Source organism: Molothrus aeneus, chromosome 3 (assembly GCF_037042795.1).
Source record: "Molothrus aeneus isolate 106 chromosome 3, BPBGC_Maene_1.0, whole genome shotgun sequence".
In the NCBI taxonomy this organism is placed as follows: domain Eukaryota; kingdom Metazoa; phylum Chordata; class Aves; order Passeriformes; family Icteridae; genus Molothrus; species Molothrus aeneus.
The window spans coordinates 8,340,093-8,362,782 of NC_089648.1; the positions used below are offsets into that span (position 1 = coordinate 8,340,093).

General features: G+C 37.7%; 1 protein-coding gene across 1 annotated transcript in view; it reads left to right on the plus strand.

Moving 5' to 3' along the window:
* Positions 1 to 22,690, plus strand: part of KIF16B (kinesin family member 16B) — a 139,339-nt gene that overhangs the window by 31,162 nt on the left and 85,487 nt on the right. Inside the window, exons 10-12 of the mRNA XM_066547784.1 lie at positions 2,519 to 2,694; positions 4,506 to 4,571; positions 9,307 to 9,366. Coding sequence (XP_066403881.1) covers positions 2,519 to 2,694; positions 4,506 to 4,571; positions 9,307 to 9,366 — 302 coding nt within the window. The remainder of the gene's footprint in view (positions 1 to 2,518; positions 2,695 to 4,505; positions 4,572 to 9,306; positions 9,367 to 22,690) is intronic.

Consider the following 22,690-nt stretch of genomic DNA (forward strand, 5'->3'; position numbering starts at 1 on the left):
TTGTTCCTTATCTATAAAATTCTTTCTCCTGTCCAGCTGAGATCTGCTCAGCAAGACAGTCTGAGGCACTCTGCCTGCTCTCGGGGTGGTGTTATCTTTTTATACTAAAACTACATGGACAATATTTACAATTGCTTTCCAATACCTATCACCTATGTTAGACAGTGAGCTTCTCCTCTAAACCAATCTAAAAGTGCCAACATCACAGTAGAAGATGGAGGCCAAGAAGAAGGAGAAAGGCTGGACATGCCCAGATTCCTCCATCTTGCCCCCTGAACCCCCATTCTAAAAAGCCTGAAAATCTATTTTTTCACCCCATAATAAATTCACTATCATTCTACTTAAACTGTCGTGGCTTGCAGATCTTCATATAAGGTTGGTAGTTTGCTTCATGGGTCATATTCAAAACCACAGGCATCTTGGGCTCTGTGCCAGGGTTTCTGAGTCCCCTGGCAGGGGTCTTGGCCATCCAGGACAGCCAGAGGGGTGTCCTGAGTTCTGACACTGGATAAAGAATTTTGTCCTAATATCTGATCTAAATCACTTCACTTGTAGCTTAAAACCATCTACCAGCCCAGCATGTGGCAGGCTTTCTGGGCCTTAAGCTCAGACTGCTGGTCCATGTTCACCCACCAAAAAGAACCCCTAAGTTCTTTTCTGCAGGGCTGCTTGCAATGAGTTCTTTTCCCCAGTCTGTGCTCCTCTGTAGGATTGCCCTGACACAGGTGCAGCACCTTGCACCTGGACTTATTGACCCTCAGTAGGTCCCTGTGGGCCCTCTTGTCAAGCCTGTCCAGCTGCATGTGAGGAGAAGAGCAGCTCTGAAATTTCTCTCACTCTTTCCTGCTTAAGTGAAATGCGTTCTTAACTGGTTGCCCTCCCCTTTTGGGAATGTGGGATAGCAGAATGGAGGGAATAAAATGTATCAGATCAGGTTCTGGTTCTTCAGAACCAGTCAGATTCTCTGGATAGCAGTTCCTTTGTTGTAGGATTTTGGGGATGTTTTTGGAATCCGTGCCATTTGTTTTCCTCGGGAGAATCATACATAGTAGTGCCAGTAGATGATTGTGGACCAGACTCTGCTTTGGTTTTCTGGCTCTTTAAGTAAAGCTGTGCTGGCAGCTTTGTTCTTGCTGCTTTCTTGCAGTTCCATATTTTTGGGCTTTTTGTTTTTTTTGACAGAGGGCTTGGAAAGAGAAGTTTTAGAAACACAGTGAGCTTTCAGTGCCTGTACTAATGATTACAGTACCCAGCTCTTTCTCAACTGTTTCCTCATCTGTTAGTGATGCTTCTGCTAGGCAGAGCCCTGTTGGTTGATCTTTTCTACAGCAGTAACTCTACTGGTAATGTGGTAGAAGTCCCTAACAGCCCAGCAAGCTGTCCACACACATTTGTCCTGCCTTTTCTATAGGTAAGCACAAAAAAAATGCAGGAAGATCACTTTAAACTGTAGGAAAGGCTGTAGAAAATATGTCTGATTAGGATTTGTCGTATTTCTGTAACATATTTTAACATCCTTCCAGAAAAAGAATTACTGAGTAGTGGAGAGGAAACAGTGTAGATAAAACAGGGAAGGGAGAGTGTGAGCTAGGGGAATTATAGGTTGTTTCAAAGTGCATCTCCTGTAGATCAGAGAGTTTCTACCACCAAACAAAAAATTGTTTTTGAGAGAATGAGAAAGGACAGATTATTTTAGTTGCTTAATTAGTTTTGCAGGTGTTTTCATTGTCTGATTCTCTGGATCTCTTTTTCAGTTTGATCGTTAAGATTTCTGGATGGTTTTTTTCTTCTGTGTTTCCACACATCTATTTGGATGCCTTAATTATCTTTTTAATTTGGAACATCATATATATTGTTAGGAAAATTAAGGGAAGGATAGCATTAGCACTTGCATTTAAATTGCATTGTTTTTCCTGGTTAGGTTGCTTGAAAAATAATACTGGTTTTTCTTGATGCATCAGACAGCTGACAGTTCTCTGTGCTGCCAGATGCCTACAGCTCCAGAGAACAGCTAGGTTTGTCAATTGTAGAAGCTCTTCTCTTGTTTTGGTTCTCCTGTCTGGTTATTTTTTGTTTTAATGCTGTTTAATTTCCCTACTGTGTTTTACCTGGAATGTCTTTTCTTTTCAATGATTACACTGATACTGAAAAAATATTCACTGTTTTCTCAACTGATCTTGTACAAAATTGCAAGAAAACCTGTGAAGTATTCATATAGGACATTTATGTTCACCAGGGAAATGTAAATGTTAAATAAATTGACAGCAAGATTTCTTTGCAACACTTGGTTGTTAGACCTGATTATCCTAATACACTTACCTCATACAGTGTTTACTTATGCAAAGTTATAGTGGCATGAAATTGGTGAAGAGTTGGAACAAATTGTGTCCATACTGGTAAATGATATATTTCTGTCTCTTCACCCACATTAAATTTATCTGACTTTTAAGATATAAACTAACTTCAGTAAATGCAACATATGGTGCTAGATAAACTGCTTCTGATTTCACATCCTTAGCTATTTCACCTGCTGATGTCAATTATGGAGAAACTTTGAGTACACTTCGCTATGCAAATAGAGCCAAAAACATCATCAACAAGCCCACAATTAATGAGGATCCCAACGTCAAACTGATCCGTGAGCTGAGAGCTGAAATAGCCCGACTGAAAGCCCTGCTTGCTCAAGGGAATCAGGTTAGCTTGACTTGGAATTGATGTGTAATTTTCCTTGAGTTATAACATCTATTTCTAGAATGTAATTATCTTTCATTATATTGATTTGAGTAAACAAGCTCGATGAGGCTACGAATGAATATTAGTTTCCTGATGGAATCATTTTCCATATGGCCAGCAGATTGCCTCTTTTAACATAAGGGAGGAAAAATTCTCTTCCCAAAGCTTTTAGGTTTCTTATAGCATAATCTGAGCTGGATTGTGGTGTGCTGTGGAACAGGTAGCATAAGGAGCCTGAGCAGGAACCTTCTGGGTCTGTCCTGAATGTCCTGATGTACTTTGTGTAGTATCTTAAAAGAAAGTTTAAAGGATTCAAGATGCATAAATATAAAAATGTAGAGTATGAATGGATTTAAACAATACATTTTATTTGTGTTTGGCTGTGCAGTACATTAGAAGGCACCATAACATTCTAAACATGTAAAAAATATTTTCAGAAAGAAAACAAAAATGCTCTGCTTCACTTTTACATGATTCTCTTTCTTCCTTGGTCAGTATGATCTACTGGAAAGAGTCACTGCACAGGTTTAATTAAGTTTAGTTTCTCCTGTGTTCCCAGGGTGGTGAAACCAAAGTAACAATAAAGAATATCCAATTGGTTCAGGCCAGTTGTCTCTTCTGCATAATGTCATTTAGATCTGCTAGGTTTCATACTTGAGTGAATATAGTTTGGAAGTATCTGAAGAACTACTTCAGATTTGTTTCTAGAATTATGTAATTCTGTTTTAGATGGTCTGTGCAGTGTGAAATGTCAGTTCAGTATGGACCATTGTTAGAAGAGAAAGACTTCAGCTGGATTTCATGCTATAAAAAATTTGCTGAAAAAGGGGATGGAAGCAGAAATAGCTATTGTAGATGATTGGAGCAGAGAGCTCTGCTTTGTTACAAACAGTTAAAAAACTCTTTATGGGATTGATTTACTTGTGGTTTTTTCATATTCTTTAGGAGGGGAAACCTATTATTTTCAAAATATGATTTGATTTAGAGTTAGCAAAGTACATGTAATTTGGACCCCCTTGAAGTTTGAATGCTTTGACATAGTTTCAAGCTGTAAAATAGTGGTTATTGCAAAATAAATCTGGTTCAGTGGTAGGATGTGGTAGATGGCTGTGTGGGAGACAGTAGAGAACTTAAGTTTATTGAATTTGTGATGGTTGGTAAAACAGCAGGTGGTGTATTACATATGCACAATGGTATAAATCTCTGCATAATTTATTTCCTGTTTCCTTTGTATCATCAGAGCACTGTATTGCAAATGCTTCTGTAGGTCTGAAGATACTGCTTACCAAAATGTGGTGCTGGATTCAGTGTAGAAGGCTCATACAATGAGTACTGCCTGTGTGTTTTTGTTCTTTAGTAATTTTCCTCTTCTAAAGCCAGTTATGTTAAGATATAGTTATTATAGATAAAGCAGTATCCATAAATATTAAAGCAAAATGGACAACTATTCATGCATAGTAAAATGTCATGTTTTTTAAAATATAAAGAAAGCTGTACTAGGAGTTACCAGTTATAAATGTGTCTGGTTTCTCTGTGTGTGGCTATGTGTATGAGTGAGTGAAAATAGTACTTTCAAGCCAATTTGAAATACCTGCTTTGACAGGATTTTGATTATTCTGTTTATAATATTTCAAGGTAAAATGATATATATTAAAGTTCAAGGAAGTTTATGCTAAGAACTCAGAAAAGTTGAACAGTTCAGTTTCATTTGGTTCCCCCAGAAATTGTGTCTGTTTTCTTTTTGAACTGATGTTTACTCTTCATGGTTTTAGATTGCACTCTTGGATTCTCCAACAGCTTTAAGTATGGAAGAAAAGCTTCAACAGAATGAAGCAAGGGTGAGTTAAAATTTCATAAAGCAGTTTTTAAACATCAAAGAAAAGGAAAGGTGGGTGGTCTGGATGCAGGCGTACTCATAATTTTCAGGATTTTTTTTATGTGCAACTAAGCTTTTTCCAACCAGGAGCATTGCCTTGGTGCTTAAAAAAAAAAGTAAGTGTGTGAATTAATAATTTTGTTATCCTACTAATATAACATTGTAACTAAGAACAAAATACATCTTTTATGTTTATGTAGTAGTTCTGTTTATGAAAATGAAATTAAAAGACTTGTTCCCTGACAGCCTGCCTTACTAAGAAAGTATGTTTGTAAATAGCCTAGAGAGGGAAAAGTCACTAAATGACAGTAAAAAGTAGCAAGTAATCACAGTAAGAAATATTCAGGGTGTAGAAAAAACAGCAAAATATTATGGGGAGAATGGTCACCTCTTCTATGCTTTGAAGTAATTTATAACTTGTGTGGGGTAGGTTTTTAGAAAACTTCAGTATTTAAATCTGGTGTGTACAAATCTATTAAGTGCCTAATTAGCTATTTTTTGGGGGAGGGTCTTAGGTCTAGGTGTACTTCACAGTGTGCTTTTCACCAAGTTTTTTCAATAATCCAGCCAAATGTAGATGCTGGAAAAAATTTCCAGACAGTTTGGATAACTCATAGGATCCAGAAGAATCTAGATATAATGGTACTATCATTTCTCTGACTAGCAGTCTTTCATTCTTTATTGTATCATTCTGTGTTAATTCTTTCCTGTGTATTAGCTTGCTTTGAAAGCTGTTGTAAATTGGTTAAAAAAAAAGAGTAAAAGTCATACTTTGGAAGAGGCAATAGGGAAATATTTGGAAGTATTCAAATACCTGGCAGCAGATATTTAGTTCTGAATACTGCCAAAAAGATGCCAATCATATGTAGATATGATGGCTTAAAAAAAACTAGCTCCTTAGGTGGTTTAAATGGTCAGGTTTACACTGGTACTGCTTCAACCTTTAGAATTAGAACATTTATTCTTGCCTTCAGAATCCTGTTTTACTTATATCCTTAGTCTTTTTGAGTATAAACAAAAAGCTTTTATCTAAGAGTAGCTCAGTAATGTAAATTGCTGACTATGGGCTAATTAGAGTATGTTATTCATGTTCTGACAGTAACCATTGCTTATGGTGTTCAGAAGTGTTGGCCCTGCTCTTTGGGGTGTTTATCAAGTGTATTTTATTACCTTTCTCAGCCATATTAAAAGGTTATGTGATTACTATTCATGATAATTACAACAGACATAATTACTAAGAATTCTTGGTAGATATTGCAGTGGTTGTAGCTTTTTTATGATTGAATGAGTGCAATAACTAATTTGTTTGTACAGATTAAAAAACTTTATCACCATATTTATATTGCCTGACAAGTATATGGTGACTTTTTTTAATGAGTTGATTTTCTTTATATAAGAATAATTTGGAGTAGTTTAATTTAAAAACACTTCATTTGAAAGATTTAATTAAAAATGAAATGAAGTATTTCTGAGCAATACAAATTGTTCTGGTATGGTGAATAGAGCTGTGATAGACTTCCTTCATGTTTTTCTTTAATATTTTGAAATTTATTTCGTTTTAATGTTCCAGTTAGCAGCACTAGGAATTACAGTAATGCATTGAAAAGTGTGCCTACTTGTCTTTGTTGAAATCTTGAGATGCAGGTAGAGATGAGAGAAGTTTCTGTAGCTGTCATGGATTAATTTGGAGATCATCTGCACAGACCAAAAAAAAAAACAGCTGCAGGTGGCAAATGGGGAGATGTTTGGAGCAACTGCAACGATGGCTTCTCTTTGTGCAATGGCATTATATGAAAGTTACCTAAAGAGGTGGATGAGTGCTTGATCAGGAAAGAAAGGACAAATCCTGAGCATTCTGACCTCAGTTTGGGGGAAGGTCATGGAGTGGGTCATCTTCAGTCCAGTCACACAGCATGTAGAGAACAGCCAGGGGAATCAGGCCCCATCAGCGTGGGTTCAGGAAAGGCAGATCCTGCTTGACCAACATTATTGTATTTGCTGGGACCCTCGTGGCAGGGAGGAATCTGACTCCATGTTCTCAGAAGGCTAATTTATTATTTTATGATACTATATTATATTTAAGAATACTAAACTATACTAAAGAATACAGAAAGGACACTTACTGAATGCTAAAAAGATAATAATGAAAACTTGTGACTCTTTCCAGAGTCCCAACACAGCTTGGCCCTGACTGGCCATTGAGTCAAAACAATTCACATGAAACCAGTGAAACAATCACCTGTGGGTAAACAATCTCCAAACACATTCCACATGTGAGCACAACACAGGAGAAGCAAATGAGATAAGAATTGTTTTCCTTTTTCTCTGAGGCTTCTCACCTTCCCAGGAGAGAAATCCTGGGCGAAGGGATTTTTCAGAGAATGTTAATGTGGCAAACATCATCTCTTTCTATGAGAGGATGACCTGGTTTGTGGATGAGGAAAAGGCTGTGAATATTACCTGGACTTTAGGAAAGCCTTTGATGCTATCTCCCACAGCATTCCCTTGGTAGAACTGTCTGTTCATGGTTTGCACAGGTGCATTGTTTCAGAAAAATCTCTGGATGGCTGAACCAAGAAAAGTGGTGGAGTTAAATCCATTTGGCAGCCAGTCCCCAGTGGTGTTCCCCAGGGCTCAGTATTTGGGCTAGCCCTGTTTAATACCTTTGATCTGCACGAGGGGAGCAAGTGCACCCTCAGTGGGGCTGCAGATGGCCCTAAGGTGTGTGGGTGTTGATCTGCATGAGGGTAGGAAGGCTCTGCAGAGGGATCTGGCCAGACTGGATTCATAAGCAGGGACCAACGGTGTTGGGTTCAGTAAGGTGAAGTGCCAGGTCCTGTCTCGGAATCTCTGCTGCTCACAGTGACCTCAAGATGCATTAAAAGTCTCTTTTTCCAGCCTGGCAGCCAAAGGAGGAGTCAGAACTGTTCTATTCTTGTTCTCAAGGTTGTTTATTGTTTCTTATCTATACCATTCTTTCTTTCTCTGACCTGCTGTAGGTGTGTCTGGCAGGTTGGGTTGAGGCACACTGTCTGCCCCTGGGGTGGTGTTATCTTTTTATACTAAAAACTATGTGTATTATTATTTATTATTTACAATAACTTCCCAATACCTATCACCTATGTTAGACAGTGTGTCTCTACTCTTAACCAATCCAAAAGTGCCACCATCACCTAGAAGATGGAGGCTAGGAAGAAGAAAGAAAAAGGAAGAAGGCATGCCCAAATTCCTCCATCTTGGGACCCCGAGCCCCCATTCTAAAAACTTCAAAAATCTATTTTTCACCCTGTGACAAACTATTATTCTACTTAACTTTCTTGACTCGTAGTTCTTCATATAAAGGTTGGTAATTGTTTTTTCCAAGGGCTAAATCAAAGGCACAGGGGTCTTGGGCTCTGTGCCGAGGTCTCTGAGCCCCTAGGCAGGGTCTCGAGTCCTCCAGGGCAGCCCGAGGAATTTCCTGGGTTCCCACAGTCCTGCCCTTGGTTCACAACACCAGGCAGCACCAGAGCCTGGAGGAAAAGGAACTGAAATGTGCCCAGTGGAAAAGCACCTGGGGGTGCTGGTTAACAGCAGCTAAAGATGAGTTCTTGTGCCCAAGAAGCCAAGAAAGCCAGTGGCACCTGGCTGTGCCAGCAATAGTGTGGCCAGCAGGAGCAGGGAGTGATTCTTCCTCTGTACTTGGCACTGCTGGGGCCACCCCTCGAGTGCTGCGTTCAGTTCTGGTCCCCTCATTTCAAAAAGGACACTCAGGTGCTCACTGGAGTGAGTCCAGAGAAGGACAGTGAGAGTTGGGGAAGTATCTGAGGCACAGGTGTGAGGGAGGGAGTGGTTGTTTAACCTGGAAAAAGGGAGGTTCAGGGATAACCTCACTTTCTACAACTACCTGTAAGGAGGCTGTAGCCAGGTGGGGCTCAGTTTTCTCCCAGATAAAAGGCAATAGGACTAAAAGAAATGGCCTTAGGTTCTTCAGGGGAGGTTTAGGTTGTATGTTAGGAAAAATTCCTTAATGGAAAGGTTGTCAAATATTGGAAAAAGCTGCCCAGGAAAAGGATTGATTCGCCATCTCCAGAGATATTTAAAAGACCTGTAAATGTGGCACTTCAGAGGGATGTGTTCAGAGGGCTTGGCAGTGCTGGGTTAGCAGTTGGACTTGATGATCTTAAGTTGTTTTCCAACCTAAATGATTTTATATCCAGCACTCTCCCTGTCTGCAATGCCTTTGCAAGCATCTTCTCACTTCTGTGCTGATGACAATGAAGTGGGTGGTTTCTAAGTTGCAGCAGATTTTCACTCCTGCAGCCTGCTGGTCTGGCTCTTCCTCTGCATGCCATCATCTAGAGGGGATTTTTGCCTTAACATGCCTGCCTGTGCCATGGGAAAGGAGCTGTCCTGTTGTAGCTAAGGGATCAGTAAACTTTGTAGGATTAAAGCACTTTATGAAACTGTTTGAAGGTAGATAATTATTTGAAGTAATTATCCCAGAATTTCTTTTCATCTTACAGTGTAAATAAGAATTTTGGGTTTTGAGGGAGAAGTATTGTAGATATGGCAATTATTGCAGTAGCATCAGGTGCACTTCTATCTGCTGAAGTATTAAACTTCACAAAGAATTACACAAATACTTCTTTGAGAATGCATTTATCAAGAACTTTGGAAGAGATGTGATTTTCTTCAAAATTTGTTTTCTTTCATAGGTACAAGAACTGACCAAAGAATGGACTAACAAGTGGAATGAAACTCAAGATATTCTGAAAGTAAGGCAAATAAATAAATGTTCCCCTTGGCATTTGACCTAGCCTTAGTACTTTCCTTAAAAAAGTTATTTAAGTCATCATCTTTGGTTCAGCTCCTTGTGTTATTCACCATAGTGACCCCACAGTGCAAAACAGTTTCTCTCTAACAAATCTTTAAATTGCTGAATGGTTTTATTGAATTAAAAATGCAGAAACTCTGGGCCAGGGACAAGTGGATCCCTCATATCCTTGGTATTTGTGTGGTATCACCAAGACCTGTGAATAATCACTTCTTATCTTGCATTGGGTGTCTCAGTGGATGTAGTGCATTTTAGATACGGATTTTCCATTGTCCTGGTGAGATTTTGTATTGGCATTTTGTGCATGATTGAGGTGGCAGTCTGAGGTTATATTTTAACAGGCTACTTGATGATTCCATGTGTTTGTACAAGCACATGTATGCATGCACACATACACAAAGGACTAATTCCCACAATTTGTTTTTTAACATATTAACTAATATTTTTGTTGCAAAATGGTTTAACTGTTCTGTTAAATAAAATCTTTGAAAATGAAGCTTAAGCTTTCAGGATTTGCAGAACACAACTTGTTTGTAATGCAATTCAAGCAAGCATTTAGAAGTCATTTTTTAATTCTCTGTATCACTGATCTCAAACTTTTTTTCTTGTATCACTTGTTGATTTCTTAAATTTTTTTTCTTCAAGTCCACCACTGTCTTTGATCTGACTTCCACATGAGTTGAATGGTTCTGTGCTTAAAAATAAAAGTAAAGCACATATAGCAGAGAGAATAGAGCAGGGTTGGTGAGTACTTAGCAGTTGGCATGAGAGAATGGACTGTTTAATGTCTAGCTGGATACTGAGCTGGGAATTATCAATTGCATATTCATCAGAAATGCTTTGGCTATATCTTTATGTTATTTGGTTGTTTTGAAGCATCTATACATACATAAAACTGTTAATTCTCTCTTTATTCACATGTGGATTGGGAAGTCCATTGTCACATGTAGCATTTGTGAATTTTGGTCAGCTGTGGAAGTGAACATTATGTGGGAAGTTTTGAAAGCTCTATGTTGGAAATGCACCGATTCATGCACATAAATTACAGAATGAGAGGGGGTGTTAACTGAACAATACACATAAACAAGGGAAAGCTGCATTTGTTAAATACTTGAATCTAAAGGACTTCAACACAGAAACTGTAATTTCTGATTTTCTAGTACTGAGCTTTTTCAGCATGATTCTTGCAGCTTCTATATTCAACATATTGCAGCTTCTATTCAACTCTCATAGAATAATATTTGAGTGTATGAATATACCTTATATTCCACTTTTGGGTTAAAGGCAGTTGATTAAACTTTGTCCCAAACACCCTGAAAATCTGCAACAGATTTCTTAGTTGTACTGTTCTATTTTACACCATTTCACTGAAGGTATCCATATTTTTATTCACTTTTTGTTTAATGATTTGTGAAGTCACTAACAGCATATGAGTGGGAAAGGGCTTTTTGGAAGTTTGCCAGGCTGAGTCACTGGAGAGCAGATTTTAAACTTCAGAGAGCAGTGGGTTTTTTGTTATGGGTTCTCTGTGAGTTCACTGGGGTTTTTGTTTTGTCATTTACGTCCCTCCCTTGCACACAGAGACAGTGCACGTTGTGATTTGTAAAACCAGATTGTCTTGGCACTCTAGGAAGTGAGACTGTCTTTGTATGTCCACATCACTGAAGTCACACCTCCCAGTTTCCCCATGCCATAATTCAGTAACTTCCAGGACATTCTTTATTAAGGTACTTAGAACTTCATGTTTGTATTATATTTAAGACCTTCTTTCCTTTGCCTCCCCCTGGCTTTGCTATCCTGAGATAGTTGGTGCCTTCCAGCTCCTGACCTGCAACAGGCTTGGAGAATTAAAAACCATTTGCTTTTCACTTTCTAACACTTTTTCCTCCAAATCTTACAGCCATATGCCTGCAAGATGCAAGTGCACTTGTTTGTAGCTGAATGGGAGTCCATACTTTATTGTATATAGTTATGCTTTTTTGTACTAAGTTCTAAATATTAAAGTTCACAAGTTCTAAATATTAAAGTTCACATGATTTTGAATTGTTCTCACAGGCTGATGGGGAAATCTGTTAATGTTTAAATCGAAAATAATTGAAAGGATTTTGCATAAGCCTTGTAAAATGCAAGTAAGACTCACAGGGCATGCTGGTGTCTTCCACTAGATCAACAGAAAACTGCTGGAAAAAGTTACCTGGCTTTCAGTGAATACAGTGCTTTCATCAGGCAAAGATGCCTGACAGATAAACAGTGTTTTGCAAGGAGGATGTTGCTTAAATTTTTTTACCCTTGCCAGTTATTTGGAGCCCTGTTTAAAATTAGACCAGCAGCATCTAAATGCTACCTTGAAGATAATTCATAGAGAATGGAAAACACTCTCCAGCTAGAAAGTACCAAGGAACAGAAAAATCCATGTGAAGGCAGGTTTTTGATAAAAAGTATTTGGCAGCTTAAAATTCAATTTTTCTAGTCAGCACTGTACCATATGTGCAGCTGACATCTGCATCCCAGCATTCTTCCTTATTTCTCTTGGTAACTTTTGTCCCCTCTGACATTTGTGCATAGTTAACCTGAAGTTATGTTTCTCCATCTTTAGACTGAGTATGTTGAACTACCCTATCTCCAAATGTTGTCAGTTTTGATTTGGTGTAGTGTGCAGTGGCTGAATGCCACTGTGAGCTGTGAACATCTTGTGTAGTCTTTCATTGTGTTGATGATAGATTTGGCATATCTTGGGCTGGGGGTTGTAGCACTGATCATATGCTCTTTTTCTTTTGTGCTTTTGGAAGAATCCTTTTGGAGGATTCTGTGGGTGGTGGCTCCTCTGGACACTGAATTATTGTCAACTCACACCTAAAGCCCAAATCTTCTCATTTTCTGTATTCCAGGCCTAGGACACTTCATCCATCAGGGTTTAATTTTGTGCTGACTCTATATGAAGGATTCTTTATTGTGTAGCATGGCAGGTTCTTGGTGTTGATCTGCCTGAAGTGCCAAGCATTGCTTATAGTAGTGATGTTTGTTTTCATCCTTGATCTTCTCACTGTAATACAAACTGACACTCTAACCTTGCTTAGTTCAACATTCTGTCACCCATCCTTGTTTTTTATAACAGCAAGGATATTTGAATGCTTCATAAATTTAATAAATATGTGGATGATGCTTCACCATTGGGTAAAATACTGCATCAGAGCCCAAATAGTGATAGTGTTTGGTTTGAAGTCCACAGGCTTTGGGTTATTTCTTTAAATGTCACCAAAGGATTGCACAGATTTACAGAACAGTGTTGCTTTACATTGCTTCTGTCTTCAGATGTCTTGCAACCTCAGCACTTAACTGGAGCATTCAGCTTTCATCTCAAGCTCATTGGATCTTTGTGTGAATTTTTTTTGCCTTCTTCTAAAGTTCTTTCATATACATTCCCAAAAAGAAGAGGAGGAGGGAAGAAATCCTGTTTGCTCTTTTTCTTAGTTTAGTCCTTTTTGTACTGTTCTGCTGAAGATCAATCAGGGATCTAAGATGTTAGGGTAACCTAGCCAACTTTTGATTTTTTTCTCTTAATTGATAATTTAATGAATTGGTATGAAACTTCTTTTGATGTGGCTGCTTTATTTGACTGCATATGTTGTCATTCTCCTAGAGATCTTTTCTTTTAATGTCTCACCTTTTTTTTGTCATCCTTTGTGCATGTTTCAGGTTTTTTTCTAACATTTAGCAGCTTTTAGATTAATCTTTTTAAAATGTGCGCTCCTTTATATAATTCTCTGCTGATTTTTCTTCCCAACTTTTTTTTATATTTCTCTTCCTTTTTCTGTTTGTGTAGGAATTGGTATGACTTTGAGCTGTTGCCTTTCTAATGTATGTCATTTGTAGTTAGTGTAAAGGTATTTAAATGCTCTTTTTAACTTATTTTTAGTTTGAAGTAGATTTAAAGTTCCCTTTTATTTGCTTATCCTGTTGTTTGATTCTAACCATGTCATTAGCTTTGTGTGTCGATCTCAAAGGATACAGAGGGATCTATCATCAGAGTCTATTAAAGGCCAAGGGGTTTTCTGTGTGTGTGTGTCTCTAATTCCTGTATTCAATAGTTTAACTAGTCACTACTTCAGCTGGCTTTGTGCTGTTGATTTAGTGACACCACCTCTCCTGCATCAATAATTCTGCTGCAGCACTTTACCACATGGTGTGCAAATATGTAATTGAAGACTGTTTATTGATGATTTATTGATTATTCTTTGTCTTTTTTGTGCTGTTTGTTTGACTACTGCTTAATTGTGCATATTTATGTCTTAACAATGGTTGTTCCTACATGAGGAAGAAAACTGTATGTAAACTGCTTATCTTCAAGCATTAACATCTACTGTTTGTTTATATCATGCCTCTTTTTGGGGAAAATGAAATACCCTTGATTTGCCATGATGAATAAATACAGATTGATACCAATTATTTTGGTGGACAGACTCATCTAAGAAGGGGAATTTTCTTTCTTTTTGTTGTTTTGAAGCAATTATACATACGTGAAACTTGATTAATTCTCTATTCACATGTGGATTGGGAAGTCCATTGTCACATGCAGCATTTGTGAATTTTGGTCAGCTGTGGAAGTGAACATTATGTGGGAAGTTTTGAAAGCTCTATGCTGGAAATGCACTGATTCATGCACATAAATTACAGAATCAGAGTAGGTGTTAACTGAACAATACATATAAACAAGGGAAAGCTGCATTTGTTAAATACTTGAATCTAAAGGACTTCAACACAGAAACTGTAATTTCTGATTTTCTAGTACTGAGCTTTTTCAGCATGATTCTTGCAGCTTCTGTATGAACTGCACTCTCATAGGATGATATTTGAGTGTATGAATATACCTTATATTCCACTTTTGGGTTCAAGGCAGTTGATTAAACTTTGTCCCAGATTCTTTAGGAATCTTGGCTGTCTGCAGTAAAGACAGTAGGAGACCAAAACTCAGAGCAGCTGTGTTGCTCTTTACAAGGTGTAGATTAGGGTGACACAAGCAAATATATTTTAACAACTTGCTTTCCATGGTGGCTTGGATACCATAGTGAACTCTGTCAAGAACACTTTGTTGTGTTCTATATAAATGTTGCATTTGTCTACATTTATTTTCATAGCCAGATAATCTTTAATCCACATTTGCTGAGTGGTATTGAAACACTGTTTTCTCAGTTCTTCTGCCTGAAAGGCTGGGCATACATCACCATTTTGCTGTTTTATGCCTTGTTGTTACTCCCTGTTAACTGTGACCCACTTGTCTGCTTTTCCTCTTCTCATCTGTGTTATGTTCTACCCCAGTGTATTGCCCTTTGATGAGCATTTGTTTTCTACATTCTTTCATATCTTTGCTTTAACAAGCTCCCTCCTCAGGTGAGAAGTGCTGTCAATTAGCACCTTCTGCTTTCACCTAAAATTCTCCTGTCTACTTCCACTTTTGATGGCAGCAGGGTAGAGGAGTTGTAGAAGCTCTTGGGCTTCTGAAGAACAAACTCTAGGACTTCTAAGAAGTAAATTTGCTTTAATCCTGCCCTTTAGAAGTGCATGTGAGTTTTAAAGACCTTTCCTCACATGTCTGTGGAGAACAGATTCTAAAATTGGTTCTATTTACAGGTCAAATGAAAAAACTGGTGTTACAAGACTGGTGTGCATCTGTATATAAAACAATGTGTACATGATGTGCATGTAAACCATTTACAGCTTTGGCATGTGTGTTTATTTGTATGTTTGGCAGGAATTGTTTCTAAGGTTTTTTCTTTTTCAGTACGTGAATAATTTTTGTAAACTTGTTGTTAGTTAGGCATATTGGTGTTGCATTTTGGTTATAATCTCTGTTGTTGGCAGTGGTTGAAGCATATTGGTCTATTTCTAAAGGGAGAACTACATCTGTACTTCGACTTGAATGAACCTTATTTGATATTTTATAACTTCTTTTATCATCTGTTTGTATTAGAAAACTCTTACTGCATGCTTCCAGGTTTTGTTTCCTTTCTAAAAGCTATGTCATCTGCCTGATGCTTTAAACCTTTTAAGAGGTTTAAAAATCTCTGCAAAATTAACACAGGATTGCACAGCTATGAAGCTGGCAGAAAGAATTTAAGTCAGATGTTGCTGCTTTGTTTTCAGTTAGAAAAGTTCATAGAATAAATAGAGTAGCAACTCTATTCCTAGGGATATTGGCTTTCTCAATAATAGTTTGTCCTCCAGCAATTATGTAATATATGTTAATTTATCAAACTGGATTTGTATGGAAAAGAAAAATGCACATTCACATTAAGTAGTCTCTTATTAACCTTTTATGTTTCATAGAATTGCCTTCAGCTGGCTTGTGTGTGCTGTGCAGAGGAAAAGATATTATAAAAGTTTTAAGAGGGATGATGTTAATTATTCTTGTTTATCTTGATCAGTAATCACTCAATAAATGAAAATAGCATCTTTTCTCTAAAAAGCCTGTTTAACTGTGGTTTGGATTTCTTGCACTAGATGTCACTGCAGATACAATAATCAAATTCTTCTGCATGCTTAATTTGGATGTAATTCAGATATTTTAAGGGAAAATGATTTGCAATATCTTGAATTTCATTTCTGTTTGCATCCACTAAAATAAGTTTATGAGAATGCCAAAACATTGCTTTAGGAGCAAGTCCTGAAGAACCTGAGTAACTGTTCTGACAAAAACACTTCTAAACAACAATTCACAGATGTAATGCACTGCAAAGTGATTATGTACATTGAGATTTAATGCACTTATTTTTCAGTGCATTTTTCAACCATCTTTTTCAACTGACAGTATATCTAGAATGTTTGAGAAATTTAGCTAAAGCCTGTAAAACATATTTATTTTCTTAAATTTGTATCCTTGGTATTTTAGAGATGTAAAAGATCAGTTTCTGAGAGAGGCAGTATCTTATTTTCTCAGGTAATACAGGTGAGAAGGCAAAGAGGCTTTTGGACATAGAGGTCTTCACCAGGCCAATTCTACTAATTGCTTCACTGATTATTGCAGTTGAAACACCAGTGGCAATGATATGCAGTTCCTATTTATAACTCCTTCTTTTAACATTTTTTTCTCATGATTAATCACTTCTGTAGATTTATAACTGAGTTTCAGTACATGAAAATTTAATAAGTTTGTTTTTTTTAATCTTTTTTAAGAAAGTTGTCTGATAACAAGGGAGTGTTTACTGCTCTTGGTCCTTTCACATTATTTACCTACAGCATGAGCAATGATGAGTAATGTCAAGCTTAGCTCTCAATTTTATTAGGATTTGTTTTATTACACCTGGCCTTGTGTATTATGTATTTATTTCCCAAGTGTAGCAGTTACCAGCAGTGGTTGTAGTTAAAACATCATCTATTCTGGTCAGAAAATTTCTCCTTTGGAATTTGAGTTTGGACAGAGATTATCCAAATATGATTTGTTTTACCTTAGAGACATTGGTTTTTCATACAATATGACTGAACAGATATCATTATTAAGTGATGAGTATTACTTAAGTAATTTGTTTGTCTCAGCCTTGGCTTGATGTTGTCAGAGCATGAAAAAGGTACTGAACTGGGAACTGGTGCTACTTATCTACTGTAGCTCTTTTCCTAATAGAAGCAGAATTGAAAGGGTCCCAGCCACCTGAGGAAGGCTTAGTGCAGCAGTCAAAAGTAGATTTCAAAAGGAATAATTGTCTGCTTTCAAGTCCTTCTGCCACCTGTGTTCATCTGATGAAGAAATCTCCTTTTTCTCTTGCAGATGCAATAGCTGCTTGTGGTGCCTTTGTGGTGGACTGAGCACTTTTAACTTTGACTTTCTGCTAGGAAGTTGTGATGAAGAGATGCCTAATGCTACTGATTGTTTTTTGTTTCAATTTTAAACACTTTTTCCCACTTGTCACCAGCTGGGCCATAAGAGAAGCACAACTGGGGGCTACAGTTTCTGAGCTCACCAATCACTGATTAAGGCAGGTTGTACTGTTTGGTTGATAAGGCTGTGCATTTCAAAAGAGGCTCTCCAGTGTCTAGGAGTATCCATATTGCCAAATATTTCACTACCCTCCTCCTCCTTCCAAGTGGGGCCCTGCATTTGTAGATTATTCAGGCCATGCTTAGCTTTAATGCATCACTGGAGCTTGTGGGTGGTTTTCAAATGAAAGGGAGTCAGAATGGTTGCTTTTGAAATCCTTTCTACAGCTCAGATGCCACTTGTTCAACAATTCCTCCTGGGCATTTGTTCTGCTTTCCTATTAATTATCTTGTGCCAGGAAGGTGGTCTAAATTGAAATCAATGGAGATTCCTGAAAGAAGAAGAAATATATCCTAAAAACTGTTTCTCCCAAAGGATCAGCAGAGAAGTATTAAGAGAGAGAAAAAAATGTAAGTTTCTTTCTGGATTTGGCTATGGGATGGGAAAGAAGCATTCCAACATCAACAGTTTAGATGAACCCCAAATTTAAATCTGCCTCACAAACAAGCTGTTTCTAATGATAGTGTGATGTGAAATGCTGGAACCATTTCATTCTGCTGGTGGTTTTAGCAGTATATTTAGGAGTTTATTGCTGTGTGATTCTGATACCTTTGAGTGCATGGTACTGTTGTGCATCTGACTTGGCATCTTAAATGGCAGCTGGGCATTAGCCTTGATTCACACAGTCCTAAACACAGGTAGCAGCACAGACTGTGGCTGCTGCAACCAGGCAAGAATGTGCATCTAACTATGCATATTCCTCTGCAAAAGTCTTCACTGTTGTGTTGCTAGTCCTGAAGTCTGTTTTTTCTCCTTGGTGGTTGTTGCTTGGCTAGTGTGCATGGTCCTTCTTCCTCCTCCAATTCCATTCAATAGCATGGACTACATGTGGATCCAGAGGAAGGAATTCACAGATTTAAAGCAATCTGTTACTTTAGATTAATCTCTACAGAAGAGAGATGAATGTCTAAACAGTAAACAGAACTCTAGATAAGTGAAACACTTAATTCTCCCATTGCCCTAGAAACATGTAAAAAATAGCTTTTTAAAATTAATACATGTATTTGCTATGAGCCTAGGGGTTTTTTTTCTCTCTATAATTCCCTGACTCATTTATCATCCAGCTTTAGCAACAAATGAGGTAGGAGTCCTGCAGATAATAGTCCACCGCTTTCTCAATTTATTCCCAGAATAAAGCCTATGAAATAAATTATTTACAGGTCCTGTAGAAAATATGTTATCATGTAATTAAAGGCTGTTTTGTAATGCATATGGAAGAAGAGATGAGTGAAAATAGCTGTCTCTTTGTCTTCCTGCCAGGCCTTTTCCCCTTTTTAGCTATCAGCATGAAGAATACTGAAGGTGTAGTTGCTGTCTCCTGGCTGGGAGGTATAATATCTCCTGCTTGGTAGTGTCAGTAATGGCAAGAAAAGTCTTGTTCTCTGCCCCAAATGTCAGTGTTGCTGTATGCAGACTTACTTGTCCTTTGTGTGTCCTCAGTGTGTTCACACATAGGAGACTCTGAAGCCTCCTTCACTTGGGACAAACCAAATTTGCTCTGGGTGCCTTACAAGGGTAGCTTTCCCTTAGATCAGGCTAGTGGGGACAGGAACCAGCCTGCAGCAGATGCTCCAGCATGGAAAATAGAAGCTTTGATGGTTTAAGTTTTATAAGCCACTGGAAAACAGAATTTTACAGACTAGTGTCCAGAAAGCCAAAATAGGAACCTCTGCTTACAATTAGCCAAATCCTGCAGCTCTATTCAGTGGATTTTTCTCAGATGTCAGAAGTAGTTCTGTCTGTGCAAAAAAGTCTCAAGTGTTAAGGAGCAGGCATTTCAGCTTAAGTTGGTTGTTGGAAGTCCAGGAATGAGGGCCAAATTTCCTGAAAAATAACTTTGGATATGCAAAGGCTTCTTATAGAAATCCTTGCAGCACACTAAGTGTAGAGGTGCTTTGGGATGCCACCACAATAGTAGGGTTTATGTATATTGGTAGCCAGCTGCATGTTAGCAGTGAGCAAACTGTTCCAAGAGGGAAAGAGAAATAATGAAAAATGGAGAGGGTAGGCTGACCTCCTGAGACTAAGAACTGCTCCTGTAATTTCCTCATTCTTTAGATCATTCATTTTCCATCATTTTAGCTTCACTGTCTTAGCAGTTGCTCACTTAAGCAGTTTTACAATCTGCATTGGCCTTTTTGACTGGTGTTCATTGCAGAGACCTGTTGATGCCTCTCTGGGCTGCTGCAGGAGCACCTGCATTTTCACAGTAAGCTGCTCACAACAAAATTGCAGTTTTCTGATCTTGCTTTTTGCAGACTCTTCAATTGGCATCTCTTGCTTGATGAGGGTGCTACCATCTGATGTTCTGGGAGATGGGGGAAAAACTGCTTAGGAAGTTTTTGCAGCGGTGGTTTTCTTTGTAGTTTTGGATAGTAGAAGTTTCTTTATCTCAGAAGAATGAGAAGTGCCTTCTCTCTACTAAACTTTTTGTTTTAAGTGCACTGAAACCAGTACAGCCAATAGTATAGTGTTAATTCTTTGTTCCATTATCTAGAAGACACAGTAAGAGTTTGTGCCTTACCCAACATCTATATGCACAAGTAAATCAATATCCCCTTTCATAATTGATGGCTATGTAAGTAATTTATTGCCTCTTAAGGCAATTATTTTTAATATTAAGGCATTATTTTATTTATTATTTTTGTATTAAGGTATTATTTTTAATTTTAAAAAATGTTTCATTGAAGTCCCAGAATAGTCCCAAATGTAACTTTGGCAAGTGCACAAGTTATAAAGCCTACACCTCCACTGATGGTGTTTTCCATATTTCCTCCTCTCTTAGCATTGCCTCCCCAATAGCATGTACTACTTTTGAGGCTAGTGGTTCAAAATTTATTTTGATATTCCAGAAACTATACCTGTGTTAAACCGAAATAAAACATTGGGTAGAAATTTGATATTGTATATGGAGCTTTATAAAAAACTCAAGTTTTTTAAACAGTCACCCACTAAGATGAGGAGCTGCTTCACTGATTCAATACAGAGCAAAAGAGTTTTTCCTACTTTAATGTGTAGGCTGTCACTTCAGTGAGAATCTCAGACATTTCAGAGTTGTTTTCTTGGAACACTTTTTTTTTTTTTAACCCTTGGAATTGTTGGTCACAATTAGACTATTGAATTTTTTTCAGCTGTTAGTGTTTTATCTTAGCTGATCTTGTTATCATAAGTATTTTTAAGGGAGCTAGTCTACAGAACAAGAAGGGTGTTCATGTAACCAGTTTTCATCCAAAACATAGCAAGCAAAATACTCAGCTGTGCTTATTCCTTCACCTTTTAAGGAAATATTATTAGTAAGCCCAAACCAAACTTCCATCTTTTGAAATACTTTTTTTACTCCTCTCCTAGCTCTTGTTCCTCTTGTCCATACACTAAATGTTTTCTCATACTTTGAAGTGAAATTTCCTTGTTCCTCTTTTAGTTCTTTGAGCAATATTATGCATAGAGAAATCTTTTTCCATTTTCAACCTTCGTATCAATAAATTCCCTAATGCTGACATTTCTAGTGTTTCTTGACATCCATTTCCAGTATTTTCTTATATTGGGAGGTTACTGTGTATATGCTAGTTGTCTAGAAAACTATTGATAAAGTGTCTGTCTGGCATTCACATTCTCTGAAAAAATCCTCTTTGCCCAGGATTTTTCTCCTGGGAAGCTGAGAAGCCTCAGTGAAAAAGGAAAACAATAATTATCTGATTTGCTTCTCCTCTGTTTTGCTGCTTTGGAGATTGTTTACCCACAGGTGATTGTTTCATTGGATTCTGGTGTGAGTTGTTTTCACTCTTTGGCCAATCAGGGCCAAGCTGTGTTGGGACTCTGGAAAGAGTCACGAGTTTTCATTATTATCTTCTTAGCCTTCTGTAAGTATCTTTTCTGTATTCTTTAATATAGTATAGTATTCTTTAATATGATATAGTATCATAAAATAATAAATTACCCTTTTGAGAATATGGAGTCAGATTCATCATTCCTGCCTTTGTTGGGGCATTCCCTGCAAATACAGTATCTGTCCATCTTCTGGATGGCAGTGCAGCATTCAAAAGGAAGGACTGGGTCTGTTCCATCTTCAGCCTTTGGTAGTTTAAGCCCTCAATGCAAGCATGAAAAGCTCTTGTCCACAAAAATCAGATTTGTTACCTGGTGTGCAGCAAACCAGTCATTACACACTAGAGAGAGACATTGAACATTTATTTCAGAGTTGACCAACCTTGGGTGCTTTTGGTATTGCACAAATCAAGCACACCAGCTGTCAGAACTTGTTGCTATTTGTACATTTTAACAAACAAAGGAATTAGTGTACTTTGGCTACAAGTCACCCAATTCTCATATTAGTTGGTATTCCCTCTTCTGTTGGTTAATGATTCTCTCACTTCCTTTTGTGAATTAGTCTGTATGCTCAGGCTTTCTCTTCTTTTGGGTCTGTGGATTTCTAGGCTTGGTGATTGTGATCTGCCCCTGCTGAAATAATCTTTTACCCAGTCGAAGCTGATTTCAGCACAATTGGTGAGTTGCTTTATTAGTTTCTTTCTTATCTTGGAATTTCTGCTGTATGTCCTTGTGACCCATACATTTTGCGTTCTCTGGGCCCGCTATAAGTGGTGCATCCTTCTTCCCAAGGTTTGTTAACTTCCTCCTAGGTCTGAGATCACTGAAGCATGTCCAGCCCTAAACCTTACCTAGGCAATTTTACCAATGAGAACTTTGTTTTTCTAACAGCTGGACATCACTTAGAGCTTGTTTGCTGCTCTCTCATTTATGGGTTGAATCTCCCTTCTTGTCGATTAGGCTTGAAAGTGTAACAAAGATTTAACATTAAAGGACTTCCTTACAGAAACTTTACACCTTCCACATTTTGCAACACACTGTTTCCAGATTTTTTTTTGACTCTTGTAGTTTTTTCCAGTTGGTCCATAGAAAGATTACTTGATTATGCAGGATTTTTTCTTCTGGTACACTGACATATTTTTCCCTCTGAGTATGAAAATGTTACTGAGATATAGTAGAGAGTAGATTGAACCCTGACAATCTAATATTACTTAATATCCTTCTCTTTCCTCTACAGTCTTCCCAGAAGGACATAAAAATATCTTGTCAGCTGTGATTGTGTCATCCAATAAGAGTCTTGTTAAAGAGAGTGCAGATTCAGTTTTATTTGTTGGAGGGTAATGGCCTAGTGTTTCAGGTTATTCCTGTTTTAGGTACTGAAGTATCAGTTAGTGCTTGAAGATATTTGGGT